Source organism: Herpailurus yagouaroundi, unplaced genomic scaffold, assembly GCF_014898765.1.
Source record: "Herpailurus yagouaroundi ecotype Mexico unplaced genomic scaffold, PumYag 214, whole genome shotgun sequence".
Taxonomy (NCBI): domain Eukaryota; kingdom Metazoa; phylum Chordata; class Mammalia; order Carnivora; family Felidae; genus Herpailurus; species Herpailurus yagouaroundi.
In genome coordinates, this window is record NW_024412445.1 from 2,551,783 (window position 1) to 2,564,438 (window position 12,656).

The following is a 12,656-nucleotide window of genomic DNA, read 5'->3' on the forward strand; positions in this document are numbered from 1 at the left end:
GGCTCAGTTCGCGGACCCTGCGCTCAAGAGAGGGACCAGATAGGACTGCGCTGAAGCTTCCCTTTCCTGTGCCGACTTGGGTGCCGACATCCCGCCACCAGCGCAACCCGTCTTCGTCCTCGTGCTCAGGAAGGCACAGGCCAGCTCTCCAGCGTCTGTCTTCTCTCCTTGTGTCCTTGCGGGGCCGTGGCTTTCAGAAGCCTTGCGGGGCCGGGCTTCCCTCATGTGCCCAGCCAGCACTGAGCCAGGTCACACTGGGGACCCCTGTTCCAGGTCTCTTGTGCCAGAAGTGTCCCAACTTCCCATTTCCACATTTTGTCCTTTTAAAAATGTTCTTCCTTCTGTTTCTGTTTCTCATTCTCCCTTTACTTATTTAATATCCACCTTTCCCCCTGGGCCACGGGGAAATGATAAGACAGGACATATGTCCGCCCCGGGGCTTCTGGCATACAGCTCAGAAGACACTTGTCATTTCCTAAGTGACAAGAACACTAGCAGCATCTTAATGCTCTAACAACGTGGTCTTTGGCCCCATTTCCCAACTCAGAGCTTGTCAGTCCCTGGGAATTTCCTGGGTGATAAGAGCGCCTTTGATTTAATCAGGGGACTCTTGGTGCACCCCATGTAGGGGCTGCTCACCAGAAGACCAAACCGTGATCCTAAGCTTGGAACTTTCAGTCCCACCCCTATTCTCCAGACTGGGGAGGGGGGCTGGGCATGGAGTTAATGATTGATCATGCCTAAGTGATGAAGCCTCCTGAGAGTCCCAACAGGGGGCGCTTGGGTGGCTCAGTCTGCTAGTTGTCTGACTCAATTTTGGCTCAGGTCACGATCTCACGGTTTTTGTGAATTCGAGCCCTGTGTCGGGCTCTGCACTAACAGTGCGGAGCCTGCTTGGGATTCTCTCTCTCTCTCTCTCTGCCCCTCTGCAGCTCACACTGCCTCTGTCTTTCCCAAAATAAATAAGTAAACTTAAAAAAAAATTAAAAAAAAAAATCCCAACAGTATGGGGTTCAGAGAGCTTCTGCATTGGTGGACACATCCATGTGCCGGGAGGGTGGCACACCCCAACTCCACAGGGACAGAAGCCTGCGTATGTGGGACCCTTCCAGACCTCACCCTATGTATCTTTGTCTGGCTGTTCATCCTTGTTCTTTATTATATAATAAACTGGTAAATATACGTATTTCCCCCAGTTCTGTGTTCTGGCAAATAACTGAATCCAAGGCGGGACAGGTGGTCATGAGAACCTCCGATTCATAGCCAAGTTGGACAGATATTGTGGGGAACCTGGGGACCTGCCACTTGGCATCGCAGGTGAAGACAGTCTGGTGGGACTGAGCCCTTAACCTGTGGTATCTGCATAGGCTCTGGTTAGTGTCTGAACGGAGCTGAACCACAGGATGCCCAGCTGGTGTCACAGACTTGCTTGGTGTTGGGGGAACAAAAGCCCACATCCAGCGTCAGAAAGTGGTCAGGTCATCGTGTGAGAGTAGAGGAGAAACACGGCAGAAATGAGTTTTTCCTTTACAACCATTATGTAAGAAAGCAAAAGATCATGTCATAAAAAAGGTTTGATGTCTAAGTAGGTAATATTTTCCCATGATCTGAAAACAAAATATTATGCAGTGGGACATTTTGCTCCCACCCACGTGGGAATCCTCCTGCTAAACACTGCTGATGAATAACTTTCTAGGTACAAACATGTATATACACGTATTTTTTTTTTTTTTTTTGCACATGACATCTTGTTGAGTCAGAGGGTATACGCATCTGTAATGTTGCTAGATATTGCCACGTTCCCTGCATCATGGTTGTGCCTGTTCACGTTTTCACCAGCAATGTGTGGGAGCCTGTTTTTCCAAAGCCTTTCCGTTAAAGTGTGATTGAACTTCTGAATTGTTCTAATTTCACTGCTGAAACAAGGTTCCATGTCACTTTTTCCATTTTTCTTAAAACAAATACATTTGAATACCTTTTTACGTGTTTCTGTGAGCCCTCAGTTCATACTTTTGGGCTGTATTTCTGTACCTATTGATATTATTGTTGCCTTCTTGAGACTCTTGACATATGGGAAAGTAAGTCCTTCTGATATCAATGGCAAGTCTTTTTTTCCTATTTTGTTTAAGGTTTTGTTGGCCATGCAGAGGTTTTTTGTTGTTGTTGTTTGGGATGTAGTGGAATTTATGTTTTTTTCTTTTGTGGCTTCTGAAGCTTGAATCATACTTGGAAAGGTCTTCCTCTAGCCAGTGCCATGCAGGAATTACCACAGGGTTTCTTGTTTTATTTTTATGGTTTAATTACACCTGTTAATCTTTTACCGCATTGGAGTTCCTCATGTTGTAAAGTGAGCGATATGATTGCAACTTTATTTTCCTAATGAGCAGATAATTGCCCCAAGCCCGGTCTTGTTTTTCTTTTTTCTCTTGAGAGGTAGAGCGAGAGGGGGAGGAGCAGAGAGAGAGGAGAGGGAGAATCCCAAGCAGTCTCCACACTGTCAGCGCAGAGCTGGATGCGGGGCTCGATCCCATGGACCGTGAGATCACAGCCTGAGCCGAAACCAAGAGTCGGACACTTAACCTACTGAGCCACCCGGCCGCCCCAGCAGTCTTGTTTCTTCCATCCCCTTTTGAGATGCCGCCTGCATCACATACACTGTTCCCACACAGATAGGGATCCATTTCTGACATACCGGAAAGACTTTCTTGTCTGTTCCACGGGTCTGTCAATGTTCTGGTACCACACCATTATTTAGCATCTCTCTCTCTCTCCTAAACGATTCCGGAATGCCAATCCCAGTGTGTGGGGTTTTCTTCTTCCACACCAAGCAATTCTCCAACACCAGGGGAGTGTCCTACAGTTCAACTCAAGTCTGACACTGTCTGCCTGGAGACGGCGTCCGAACCGCAGGCTGAGGGCTGGGTCCCACAAGGCTGCCTCTCCCCCCACCCCTGCTACAGATGCCCAGGTGTCACCTGTGCTCCTGGCTCATGCCCCCCTCTTCTTGGGTTCAGTTAACTTGCTGGAGTGGGTCAGAGGAGTGAGAAACACTTTACTTACTGGATCACCGGTCTATTATAAAAGGACAGAACTGGGGTGCCTGGGTGGCTCAGTCGGTTAAGCGGCCGACTTCGGCTCAGGTCATGATCTCACGGTCTGTGAGTTTGAGCCCCGCGTAGGGCTCTGTGCTGACAGCTCAGAGCCTGGAGCCTGTTTCAGATTCTGTGTCTCCCTCTCTCTGACCCTCCCCTGTTCATGCTCTGTCTCTCCCTGTCTCAAAAATAAATAAAACGTTAAAAAAATAAAAAAAAATAAATAAATAAAAGGACAGAACTCAGAAACAGCCAGACGGGAGAGTTGCCCAGAGCGACCACTGGGGGGAGGGCATGGAGCTTCCATACCTCCCCAGGGCACAACTAACCCCCAAATCTCTGCGCTCACCAACCCGGAAGCTCTTCGAACCCCATCCTTTTGGGTTCTTGCACAAGTTTTAGTATGTGAGCACACGTGATTTAATCATTGGCCACAAATGATTGAGTTCCATCTCTAGTCCCTCTCCCTTTACTGGAAGGTTAGGGGTGGGGCCGAAGGTTCCAAACCACAAATCCTGGTTGGTTCCCCTGGCAACCAGGGTGTTTTATGGTTCTTAGGTGCCTCCCCCACCAGCCCAGGTCACCTCATTGGCCTAATAAGAGACACCCTGATGCTCTCATAAATTGCCAGCGTTTTAGGAGCCCAGAGCCAGAAATGCAGACAAAGGCCAAATGTATCTTTCTTATTATAAATCACAGTATCATAGAGTTATTTCCCTCTGTTGATTCTTTCAGAGGGTTCCTGGCTTCCTAATGTGTTTATATTTCCATTTGAACCTCAGAATCAATTTGGTTCAAAGCACAACTCTTTCGGTTTCTTAGGTATATATGTCTTGTAATTTTTTTTTTTAACTTTTTAAAATTGAAAATATCCAATACAGGTGCTACATGTAGGCAGAATAGTGTGAGTGGACCCTCATAGGCCAGCACTCAACTTCAACGATTGTTTACGGCCAATCTTCTTCATTGACCCCCCTGACGCATGTCCTCCTTGTATATAATTTTTAAACATACCCCAAATATATCATTTCATCTGTAAATATTTGTTTGTTTGTTTGTTTAATTTAAATTTTAGAGGAGGAGGAGGGGCAGAGAGAGAGAGAGAATCCCCAGCAGGCTCCACACTGTCAGCGCAGAGCCTAATATGGGGCCTCAAACTCTCCAACCGCGAGATCATGACCTGACCTGAGCCGAGATCAAGAGTTGGACACTTAACAGACTGAGCCACCCAGGGGCCCTGATGTCGATTTATATAATTTTGTATCTACTAACTTCCTGCAGCTTCTTCCTCGTTTGTAATGTATTCCTTAATTGGCTTCACTTCATTTCAAGGAATTCATCAAGCCGTCTGCAAATAGTCAGGGACAGACTTTTTCTCTAATTTTTGCCTCTAATTTCTTCTGCTTACCTGGTTGCATTGACCCAGTGCCTGCAGTCACTGTCCGATCACTTTTAAATATACATATACTTCATAGCCGTGACGGTGCGTACCCGTGGCTCGTATGCTTATGCTTGTATGAATAATGGAGACTATTGACTAATACCAGCTTCTTCCAAATACATACTTATTTTCAGTGCTTCCACATGATGCATCCTCAAAAGCTACACTACCACAAGAAGATTGAATTTATTTTTGTATTTTTTACAAGTAAAACTCATTCACATTTTCTGGGCAGGTATGAACCACTTTGAGGTTCCCCTCCCACCCCCATTTTGATGCCTATGGATGCGATGAATCTAAGGAAGTAAGACGAGTCACATATTCTGGACCTGTGGTCACGGCCGTCTGCCTGGCTTCCTCTAGGGGTACTCTCCTGGGGTGCCGTGGACCCTGAACCTATACAAACACGTGTACTTCGGGTGACCCCAGTTGCTGAGGATTTTAAGTTTCACACATAATAAAGGTTCGGAAACTTCGTGCTGAAAATAAAGAGAAGATACAAATCAATGCCTTATAAAGAAAACCATCTCAAAGAATCCCAAGGTATGCAGATCTAATGGAGAATTTGTGGACGCTTTCTTTCCTTCCTAAACAGTATTTTATGAGACACCAGTCTAATGGATGGGAAAACAAGTTCCTTTAAGTACAGGGCTCATAAGAAGGGTGAGAGAGGAGGAGATAATGTGGTGGTCTGGACATCAAATGCCTCTGCCCATCCCACGGGGTCCCCGTGTGGGAACGGGAGACACGGCTAAACAATCAAATAGGAAACCCCACTGTGTCCTTCGTTTCTGACACATATAGTGTTTTCAACTTAGATTATCTCAGCGTTGGCCGAGAGGTATCGTACGCAGCACACTTATTTTGACACGGTAGGCGATTCCGTCTTAAGTCTTCCTGTGGCTGATGAGAAATAACGAAAATATATTTCATATACCTTAATGGCTTTCAGGGGGTTTATATCTTACCAGGTGGCATTTCCTCCCCCTTGAGTTAGGAAGAGAGGTATCACTCACTCTGTGTGATAGAAGTATTTATTCTCTCTTCCTGAGTTCCTGTCTCCCTACACCCATCTCTATCCCCTTTACCCAATGGGAGATAACATACTATCAAGGGAGCCCAAGAGGTAAGAGAAGGAGTGAGAAAATAATTATAGTAAAAAAAAAGGGGGGAGTAGCAAATAAGGAAGAATCCGGCTTAGAACACGTTCGGGTACTTGTGTGGTGTTTTGCATTAAAATCCACGTAGCATGGGGCGCCTGGGGGGCTCAGTCGGTTAAGTGTCCGACTCTTGGTTTCAGCTCAGGTCATGATCTCACAGTCTGTGAGTTCAAGCCCCACATTGGGCTCTGTGCTCACAGTGCAGAGCCTGCTTGGGACTCTCTCTCTCCCTCCCTCTCTCTCTGTGCCCCACCCTGCTCACTCTCTCTGTCTCTTTCTCAAAAATACATAAACTTAAAAAAATAATTTAAAAAAATCCATGTAGCACTTGGAGCTACAAATTAAAGTTCAGCTAAGCCTTCCTTAGCTCACACTTTTGTCATAATTATCCTCTCACAGCACTTTGCATCAACCCCACAAACCCATTCTGGGGATGGAGCTCCTCATACCCCATCTTTTCCCGGGGCTCTCATTACCTGGAGCTTGAATGTTTGAATGGTGGTTCCTGTTTTGTTATACACAAACCGACCCAGGAGAATTTCTTCTCCCTCACAGTGTTTCAAGATGCCCTGTGAAAGGAAACAACAGACGTGGGGGCGTGTCACGAATGGATGCTCAGTTGAATAAACGGAGCCTGTTGTCTGTTCAAGTAGCCACAATTCACGAGACACCTTGGGTGTCTACCAGGGCGCGGTGCTGTGCTAGGTGCCAGTGCTGCCCTATAAACCCAAAAGGCATTTAACTGGGGGGCTTGTGAGGCAAGAAGCGGGTTGACCACAGGGCTGACTGGACATATAGACGATAGGTAGATCAATTGATAAAACGATTGATTGATCAATAGATAGATAATAGTTGGATAGATAACAGATCAACCAACATCCAAGATGATAGATAGATAGATAAGTAGATGATAGATGGATAGATAGATCGACCAATAGGTAGATGATTGATAGACAGATGATAGATAGATAAGTAGATGATAGATGATAAATAGACGATAAATAAATAGTATCTATCTATAGACAGATTGACCAATACGTAGATGATAGATAAGTAAATGATAGATGGTGGATAAATAGATGATAGATGATAGAGACAGAGAACCAGAGCAAATCCAAGCATTAACTCTGGTCTAATAACTGAATTTGCTGTTGGCATACTTTGAATGAAGGAAACACAAGATAAGTTCCCATGCTGACCCAATGTTTTCCAAAATGAGCGAAATTTAACCCAATTGCCAGACTCAGACAAGCCAAGTAACTCCAAAAAGTAAGCTTTTGTTGACTGAAAGAAAATAGTGTTATTTGTATGCTATTTCCCTTGGGCTTTTTCCTTCCTTCTCTACCCTTCAAAATGGAAGTTTTTTGAGAGGAGACAGCCTGGTGGAAATTAATTTTGTGAATCTAAACTTTGTCATTAGTTTCCCCAAATCATGGAAACACAATGCACGAAGGGTCCATTAGTTCAACCGTTTTATAATGAAAATTATATGCTATGTAACTTTGATATGTAAACTTTATCACAATTTTTTAAACATGTCAGCTCTATACCTGACATGGGATTTGAACCCATGACCTCGGGATCAAGAGTCATACACTCCACTGACTGAGCCAGCCAGGTGCCCCATTATAATTTTATTAAAAGAATTGGCTACACCATGATTAAACAATGCAGCCACAATTATATGTACATACAACTCAAACCTCATTCATAGCTGACCCTAGAACATGGGTTCAACCATGTGGGTCCACATATACACGGATTTATTTTGGTAAACATAGTACAGAACTGTCTTTTCTCTTCCTTTTGACTTTCTGCTTTTTTAATGTTCATTTATTTTTGAGAGAGAAAGAGAGCAAGTGGGGGAGGGACAGAGAGAGGAGGACAGAGGATCTGAAGTGGCTCTGTGCTGATAGCAGTGAGCCTGACGTGGGGTTCAAACTCACGAACCTCGAGATCATCACCTGAGCCAAAGTCAGATGCTTCACCGACTGAGCCACCCAGGCGCCCCTTTTTGTGAGTTTCTTCATAACATTTTCTCCTCTCCAGCTTCCTTCCTTGGAGGAATACAGCGTATAATGTATGTAACATACAAACTATGTGTTCATCGACCGTATATGGTATTATAAAACTTCTGGTCACCATAGGCTGTTAGTAGTTAAGTTTTTGGCTGGTCAAACATCACCACTGCTGGGGGCGGGGGGCCAGTTGTAGTTTATCCTGTTAAGGGAGGTGTGTGAGTTTCATTGCCGCCTTGTTTATCACTGCTTTAATTTCACTGCTTCATAAATTTGCTAAGAGAAGAGAAAAAGGATGAGAAGTGGTTTTTATTGCCTGACGGGCTACCCATAATTCATCTGTAATGAGCAACCGAGTGCGCCTCTCTGAGGTGGGGTTTGACCCGCTCAGATCCAACCTAAGTCAGCTGTAGGTGTCAGCAGGCTCTGCGTCAAAGGGGAGCAGCTTCTGTTCTGTCCTGTGACCCCAGAATCATGGCATTTACAGGCGTTCCAATGGTGCACAGAGCAGGCCGGGCGCCCATGTTTTAACTGTGAGACCCCCTCCAGATGGGGTCACCGGGGAGCTGAAGAAAGGCACAAATTGGGCACCTGGTGGCTCAGTTGGTTAAGTGTCTGCCTTCGACTCAGGTTGTGATCTCATGGTTTGTGGGTTCGAGCCCCGTGTCGGGCTCTGTGCCTGCTTCAGATCCTCTGTCCCCCCTTCTCTCTGCCCCTTCCCCACTCACACTCTCTCTTAAAATAAATCAACTTAAAAAAATTTTCTTAAAGGCTTAAAAAAAAGAAAGGCATAAACCAACAGGGAACACCTGGGAACAGGCACTAAGACAAGAAGTCTGCAGATAGCCACCTGGTGACTGGTGGAGTGGCCTGGAGAAAGCATGGATTACCCTGTGTGTAGCGGGACCAACAGCATGTCGATACTGTCATTGCAAGTATCCAGAAAGGGCAGAGATGGGGTCATTGGGGTGGGGGCTGGGAGGGGGCTGCAGTGGTGGGGGGAGGGTACCATGCACCTGTTCTCACAGCGTGTGGCTGGTCACGCTGAAATCCCCACGCAACAAGGTTGTGGGATTCCTTGAGGGTCAACCTAACCCTGTATCACACTGGGGGCATCGGAAGAAACAGCCCAAGCAGACCACCCACCCAAGAAGCTCACACACGAAGTGTGCAGAGCTTTGAGCTAGCTTTTCACCCTTTGTCTCTGAAATGCGACAGAAAAGCATCACCAGACATGAGAGAAGAGCCACTTTCAACAAATAGGAAAAGTGGTATTTGGGGATAAAGACAGGGGAGGGAACAGAAGAAAACACTACAGAACTGAAACGAATTCCATTAATATCTTCCAAAACTGAACATACTGTATCCATGAAGACATTTAGACTCTAAAGACGGGAGTTATTTACAGAAAAAAGAAAAAGTCTTGGAATAATCATGACAGCAGAAATGAAGAATTCAACAAATGGGTTAAGATATAAGTTGGCAAAATCTTTCAGAAGATGGAGCAAAGAAACAAAGGAGAATCAGAGAGAAAAGATTTTTTTTTTTAAATAATAGAAGAGGTGATTATGTTGAATCCCCAGGATGCAGAGATGAAGTTCATGCAGATCAGATAAGAGGGGGCAATGCGGACAAGAAGGACATTTTTAAAAAGTAAAATAAAGAAGAAACTTAGAAACTGTCTGACATGAAGGAACATAATGGCAGGATTTTGACACTCCTGAAAAAGAGATAATGAATGTTTTTGTGATAGGGATATAGAAAAGTAAGCAAATTATTTTTTAAGTTTATTTACTTATTTTGAGAGAGAGAGAGAGCGGGGGGGGGGGCAGAGAGAGAGGGGGAGAGAGAGAATCCCAAACAGGCTCTGCACTATCAGCACAGAGCCCGACGTGGGGCTCGATCCCATGAACCTCGAGATCATGACCTGAGCTGAAACCAAGAGTCGGATGCTTAACCGACTGAGCCAGCCAGGTGCCTCAAGCAAAGTGAATTAAAAAGAGACGTTTGTTGTCCTCAGGAACATCAAAACTCTCACACAAAGAAACTCGTATACGATATGGCTCAAATGAGAACATCACTGACACGGTTACAGCGAAAACACTGCATACCGATTGAAAGTAAGAGATACCATCTGGCAGCATCTTGAACATGAAATGCAGGTTTACCATGTGATCTAGTAATTCCACTTCCAGGTACAGTTCCGAGTGAAAAGAAAACCAGTGTCCACACAAAGACTCGTACACAAACGTTCCCAGCAGCATTATTCATCACAGTCAAAAAAGTGGAAGCAAAACCAACGCCCATCATCTGACAAATGGATACGTAAAACGTGGTCTATCCACCTAGCGAAGTAGTTATTACTCAACAATTGAAAAAATAAAGTGCTGACATGTTATGACACAGATGAACCTTGAATACATGATCCCAAGTGGGAGGAGCCATTCGCGAAGGACCACATGTTCTATGATTTCATTTATAGGAAATATCCAGAATGAGTGACTCTACAGAGACTAAGTAGGTCAGTGGTGGCGGGGAGTGACAGACGAAAGATGAGAGGTGACAGCTAACGAGTGCACGTTTTCTGTCGGGAGCAACAAAAATGTTCCAGGGGCGCCTGGGTGGCTCAGTTTTTGAGCGTCTGACTCTAGATTTTGGCTCAGGTCATGATCTCACAATTCGTGAGATCAAGCCCCACATCAGACTCTGTGCTAATAGCGCTTAGGATTCTCTCTCTCTCTCTCTCTCTTTCTGCCCTTCCCCTGACTCGAGCTCTCAAAAGAAATAAACATTTTTTAAACATGTTCTAAAATTGATGGTAGGGATGCATCCTCAACTCTGTGAATATACCACAAGCCACTTAAGTGTACATTTTATGTATTTGAATTGCTCACGTGTGAATTACATCTCAATACACTTGTTTTTGTTTTTTTGTTTTGTTTTTTTATAAAAAAGTAAGACATAAAACTTTGGAGAGATTGGGAGAGCCACGGAAGAGGCTACTCTTCATTTTTCATCAAAGGATACCAATGGGTTACAAGCAAAACTGAAAGATCAAGAAGTAGAAGTAGGGACACCTGGCAGGCTCAGTGGGAGGAGAGTGTGATTCTGGATTTTGGGGGTGGTGATTTCAAGCCCCCACATTAGGTATAGAGAGTACCTTTTTTTAAAATTTCTGAGTAATACTCCATTGTGTGTGTGTGTATGTATGTATGTATGTATGTGTGTGTGTGTGTATATATATGTATATATATATACATATCTTTTATTTTATTTTATTATTTTTAAAAATTTACATCCAAATTAGTTAGCATCTAGTGCAACAATGATTTCAGGAGTAGATTCCTTAGTGCCCCTTACCCATTTAGCCCATCCCCTCTCCCACAACCCCTCCAGTAACCCCCTGTTTGTTCTCCATATTTAAGTCTCTTACGTTTTGTCCCCCTCCCTGTTTTTATGTTATTTTTGTTTCCCTTCCCTCATGTTCATCTGTTTTGTCTCTTAACGTCCTCATATGAGTGAAGTCATATGATTTTTGTCTTTCTCTGACTGACTCATTTCACTTAGCATAATACCCGCCTGTTCCATCCACGTAGTTGTAAATGGCAAGATTTCATTCTTTTTGATTGCCAAGTAATACTCCATTGTATATATATATACCACATTTTCTTTATCCACTCATCCATTGAGGGACATTTGGGCTCTTTCCATACTTTGGCTATTGTTGATAGTGCTGCTATAAACATGGGAGTGCATGTGTCCCTTTGAAACAGCACACCTATATCCCGTGGATAAATGCCTAGTGGTGCAATTGCTGGGTCGTAGGGTAGTTCTATTTTTAGTTTTTTGAGGAACCTCCATACTGTTTTCCAGAGTGGCTGCACCAGCTTGCATTCCTAAGAGATTACTTTTCAAAAAGGGAATGTAGGGGTGCCTGGGTGGCTCAGTCTATTAAAGTGTCTGATTTCAGCTCAGGTCGTGATCTCGCGGTTCATGATATCCAGCCCTGCATCGGGCTCTGTGCTGACAGTGTGGAGCCTGCTTGGGATTCTCTCTCTCTCCCCTCTCCCTCTGCCTCTCCCCCACATGTGCTTTATCTCTCTCTCTCAAAATAAATAAATAAACTTAAAAATAAAGAAGTAACAGGGGCGCCTGGGTGGCTCAGTCAGTTAAGCATCAGACTTCAGCTCAGGTCATGGTCTCACTGTTCCTGAGTTAGAGCCCCGAATCGGGCTCTGTGCTGACAGCTCAGAGCCTGGAGCCTGTTTCAGATTCTGTGTATTTCTCTCTGTCTCTGCCCCTCCCCCGCCCATGCTCTGTCTCTGTCTCTCTCAAAAATAAACATACATTAAAGAAAAAATTTTTAAAAAGAAGTAACAATAAAAACAGATATGAAGGCAAGTAGCCAAAGGAGTGGCTAAAACTGTCGCAAGCAGAAGCTTCCAGAGAGTAGAAACCTGGGGTGAGAGCCCTGGCACAAGAAAGTGCTGAATTATAAGCATATAAGAATGTTCATTTTTAAATTGTGCACAGATAGCTTTGATAAAAGCAAAAAAAATTAAGTAATAGAACGTATCTGGTCCAACCCTTGCCTTGTCGATGGCAGAGCAGAGGTCCAGGGAACAAGTAACTCTCTCACAGTGATAAAAACGGTTAGCTGCTCATCCCAGCGTCTGATTCCCAGCCACCCCCTCCTACCATAACCCCTCGGAACACCGATTTTGATTGCCTCTCACATAGACGGAAAATTCCTTGGGTGCGCTGGAGATGTTTCCTGAGGGAGACACCTTCTGGGAGATGTGCTCCACGGTAACAGCAGTAGGTGTGATCTTCCTGGCGAGCTGGATCAGGGCGTGACCCTGGGAACCTGGGAAGGCCCAGCACTTTCCAGGATGGACATCCGGCTGGAAAGAAAACATGGAGTTAATCTCTTATGTGGCTGTAT

At 44.7% G+C, this 12,656-nt stretch overlaps 1 protein-coding gene across 2 annotated transcripts in view; it reads right to left on the reverse strand.

Moving 5' to 3' along the window:
* Nucleotides 1-4,778: 4,778 nt before the first annotated feature.
* SUN3 (Sad1 and UNC84 domain containing 3) overlaps nt 4,779-12,656 on the reverse strand; it is a 30,620-nt gene continuing 22,742 nt past the window's right edge. Inside the window, exons 8-10 of one of the 2 annotated variants that reach the window (XM_040455033.1) lie at nt 12,448-12,615; nt 6,170-6,262; nt 4,779-5,012 (exon numbers count right to left, since the gene is read on the reverse strand). In XM_040455033.1, coding sequence (XP_040310967.1) covers nt 4,893-5,012; nt 6,170-6,262; nt 12,448-12,615 — 381 coding nt within the window. In that variant the 3' untranslated portion in view covers nt 4,779-4,892. The remainder of the gene's footprint in view (nt 5,013-6,169; nt 6,263-12,447; nt 12,616-12,656) is intronic. The other variant, XM_040455032.1, reaches the window with a different exon arrangement.